Source organism: Chenopodium album, chromosome 13 (genome assembly GCF_948465745.1).
Source record: "Chenopodium album chromosome 13, dcCheAlbu1.1, whole genome shotgun sequence".
NCBI lineage: Eukaryota > Viridiplantae > Streptophyta > Magnoliopsida > Caryophyllales > Amaranthaceae > Chenopodium > Chenopodium album.
The window spans coordinates 39853890-39858128 of record NC_137846.1 but is presented as its reverse complement, the minus strand read 5'-3'; the positions used below and the strand labels follow the sequence as shown (position 1 = coordinate 39858128).

The following is a 4239-nucleotide window of genomic DNA, read 5'->3' as shown; positions in this document are numbered from 1 at the left end:
AAATGTTATGTACCTACTCTAGCACGACCCGACTAGATTCAAATTACACTATCAACGTGATCATGATAATATTGGGACGGTTCACGTCTTTCGATTTTATTACTAGTTGTAATGTTGCATGTCAGGAATTATAGCTAGTGTATAAGTTTGGAGAAGGGTGATGATTTGGTTGGAATTAGAAATGGGATTTGAGGACTTACTATAAAAAGTAAGGTGATTGGCTAATTATAGATTTGTAAACATTAAATAACTTAAGTTTAAGTTGATGTTTTATTGGTGTATAATGTGATGATTAGTGATTAACCATGGTGGTTATCGATATATGTTTGCACAATGATTGAAAATATATTTTGTTGTGCATTAATTGCATATTTTTTGAATGCTTTATTAATTTATATGACTTAGTACATGCAATGAATTGTGAATAATCATGTTATGGTTTATAATTTTGTGTATGGTTCTTCATGTACATGTCTCAAATTTGATTCAATAGTTGCATCATTATATTCCTAGATACCCGTTCAGGTCATACACATTAGGTGGTGATTGCATGACATGTTATTGATTCTAAGGAAAATTCAGGCTATGTGTTTCTCAAATATGTTTTCTAGGTACACATATAAGTATACAACATTGCTTATATTACGTACTTGGAGAACTATAGGGAAATGCTATCGAATTTCCCGTAGAATTGAAAACTCGGCATACATTCACTAGTGGTGTTACATGTCCAAAGATGGGTTGGGTTGGAGAGATAAGGACCCTTGGACATCATTCATATTAACTTCGTTTATTGCTTTATTTAATTGAACAACATGACAATTTTATTTGGATTGAAAATTGTGATCATTTGGGTGAGATGTGTAGAATTTCAATAATGAAACGAACAGAGCGTAGCTGGATGTATGAAAGGTTAGATGGCCGAAACATTAGAAAGGAGTTCGTGAAAGGGGTTGATGAATTCATTCAGTTTTGTAAAGATCATCCAGAGAGCAGTAAAGTTGACGAGGTCAGATGCCCTTGTGTCATGTGTAAAAACAGGCAGCTACATGATTCGGAGACTGTAAAAGTGCACTTGTATAGCAAGGGTTTTGTACCAGAATATTACGAATGGATGTGTCAAGGTGAAGGTTTTCCAGGCATCCCATCCCCACAACCTAATCCATACAATCAAATGGTTATGGATGCCTTTGGGAATGACCCACCTAACATGGGTGCAGGGGAAGAGAGTCATGTTGAGGAGGAAGAGCCAAGCCCCCAAGCTAAGAAGTTCCTTAGTTTGTTGAAGGAATCTGAGCGTCCTTTATATGAAGGGAGTACTATGTCTGTTTTGGAAATGGCGTCTAGAATTACAAGTTTGAAGTGTGAGTACAATTTGCCTCACAGGTGTGTGGATGGGTTTGCTTCTTTGATGAATGAAGCAATTCCTGACAACAACAACATGGGAGAGACCTTCTACGAGGTGAAGAAAGTAGTGAACGGATTAGAGCTTCCTCACGAGAAGATACATGCCTGTCCAAAAGGTTGCATGTTGTTTTGGAAGGATGATGTGGACTTATCCAAGTGCAAAGTCTGTGGTTGCGAAAGGTACAGCAAGACATCAAAAGGAAGTTTAGTGCCCTTGAAAGTGCTTATTTATTTCCCGATCACACCTAGGCTGCAGAGGTTGTTTGCAACAAAGAACATTTCAAATGAAATGACATGGCACGCAAAAAATCCTAGAGTTGCAAACACAATGGCTCATCCTTCTGACAGTGATGCGTGGAAACACCTGGACAACACCTTCCCAGAATTTGCATCAGAACCAAGAAATGTGAGACTTGGTTTGTGCACTGATGGGTTTGCTCCTCATGGTAAGTTTGGGGGCCAATATTCTTGTTGGCCAGTCATACTAACACCATATAACTTGCCTCCTTCTTTGTGTATGAAAAGACAGTTCATGTTTTTGTCCCTTCTAGTTCCTGGTCCTAAAAACCCAAAGGGCAACTTGGATGTCTATATGCAACCACTCATTGAAGAACTGAAGCAGTTATGGGATGTTGGGGCAACCACTTATGATCTTTCAAAGAAGCAGAACTTCACAATGCGGGCCGCCATACTTTGGACCGTTAGCGACTTCCCGGCATACGGAATGTTATCCGGATGGTCAACTGCTGGTAAGAAGGCTTGTCCATACTGCTTAGACAAATCCAAAGCATTCTGGCTCGATCATGGTGGGAAAGTTTCATGGTTTGATTGTCACCGTCAATTTCTTGATCCAAATCACCCATTTCGGAAAAGCAAAACCTCTCCATGAGCCATATCTGTAAAATATGTATTTAATTAGTATTACAGTGTAAAATAATATTCTTTAATTCTTGGTAAATTAAAAATAGCATTATTTTATACCTGTAATAAAATTGGAGAACCTCGAAGAGGTGCTCTTGGATTCTTTCTTAATGCATCCAACCATAGCATAGTCTCTCCAACAATTAGCGGCATTGGATTTCTCCCAGATTCAACTTGTTCTATAACAGATATAATCATTGATTGGCCTTCATTATCCTTACCACTAACTAAGAGTAATTGGTTAAACAAGCAATAAAGAAAAGCCCTTCTCTTATAGACACGAAAATCAGGATTAGGATTATCACAAAAATAATGTGCAAATTCTGTCAAATCAACTATATTCCCATGCACTATATGTTTTAAAGTCGTACCCCTCAAATCAAAAAGCATTCAAAATCTTTATAATAATATTCATTGATTCTAGGCCTTACCGCAAGATCTGTGGAATAATAACCTATAATGGCTCCAAATTCTTCCGGTAAAGGACATATTTCATCATGGAAAAATCTAAAACAGTGAGTATCAATATCCCAATAGTCTATGGCAGAATAAATAAAATCAATTTCAAGACTCATCCCCTTGATTCCAAACATACCCCCCATATGAGAAATATCTAATGCTTTTTTATCTTTAGCAGTTAAATGACGACACCATTCATCCATGTATCCACAAAAAATTCTTTTAGCTAAAGGCATGATTTCTAGTTAATTAGCTAATTAATGAACTGGCTAAATTATGCAGTAAACGGATAATTCGGGGGCTATTTATAACTTTTTTTTCATGACAGACTTCAATTCCTGTAGGAAACAGGAAAGTGCGTCTGTCGCCAGGCGACAAAATTGTCGCGTGGCGACAGGATGAATTACACGACACCGATTTATTTCTTTGCAGCGACACCTATTACGCGTAGGAAACCGTGTTTTTACGTACTTGATTTCGACTTTGACTTGACTTACTGTTCTATTCCTATTCATACACCTTTCTTATCATTATTATTACTATATTATTATTATTATTATTATTATTATTATTATTATTATTATTATTATATCATATTAAGCTTAATTAATTTTAGGCTTATCATTTTTTCTTCCTTCATTTTTCTTTTTTCATTTCTTTTTTTGGGGGAGAGAGTCGGTACCCTCCACTAATATTAAAAATGACGGAACGGAAATTTTGCGCAAAAATTACACTTTCTCACACACTTACATGCACAACACATTTGTTACAAAATAATAAATCAGGTAAATAAAATGTTAATAAATAATAAAGTGCATATATATACAAGTGTCTAGTACATAAGTCATATGAATAAAATAGACAAAGTCCTACAAAAGTCAAAAATAAATAAACACAGGTACAACTATGGCGCCGGAGGTCACAAGTCGCGAGGGATGCCAAATGTATCGAAAAATGTCCTACTCCGTGGAGTATGTCCATCATCGCCCCCTGAACCACCAGGCGGCGCGAACTGCAACTCAGGGCCAGGCCACCTGACCTCACCCTGAAATCTGACGGAAAGAGGCTGAGGCTGCAAAGGCTGCTGCGACGACAAGCCAAACTCAAACGTCCCACCACCCATTCCACCTCGAACGGTCGGCCCGGTCGGAACCTCCTCAGGTGATGACGCCGAGTCCTCTACCGCTGCGGCCTCAGAACGACCACCCCGGCCACCTGAAGTAGTCCGGCGACGCCTCGAGTCGGACCTAGTAGTCTCTCTCCTAGGCTCGGGTCTCGACCGAGTGCGTGGAGAAGGAATAGGCTGCCCCTGCAAAAGTAAATCAAGTTAGCAAATGCAACAAAAATAAAGTCAAAAATAATAAAAACAAAAGTAATACCTCCTCAGCATCATTGCTACGACAGGTAGCACGGTTCCGCAACCTCATAAGCTGGCTGCGAAAGGCGTCTATG

The 4239-nt window shown here is 38.5% G+C and overlaps 1 protein-coding gene across 1 annotated transcript; it reads left to right on the top strand.

Annotated features, from left to right (window-relative positions):
* The first annotated feature begins 877 nt into the window (after positions 1 to 877).
* LOC145575499 (uncharacterized) lies at positions 878 to 2296 on the top strand. Its single transcript, XM_081633363.1, has one exon. The coding sequence runs from the start codon at positions 878 to 880 to the stop codon at positions 2294 to 2296; it is 1419 nt and encodes a 472-aa protein (XP_081489489.1).
* The last annotated feature ends 1943 nt before the right edge of the window (positions 2297 to 4239 follow it).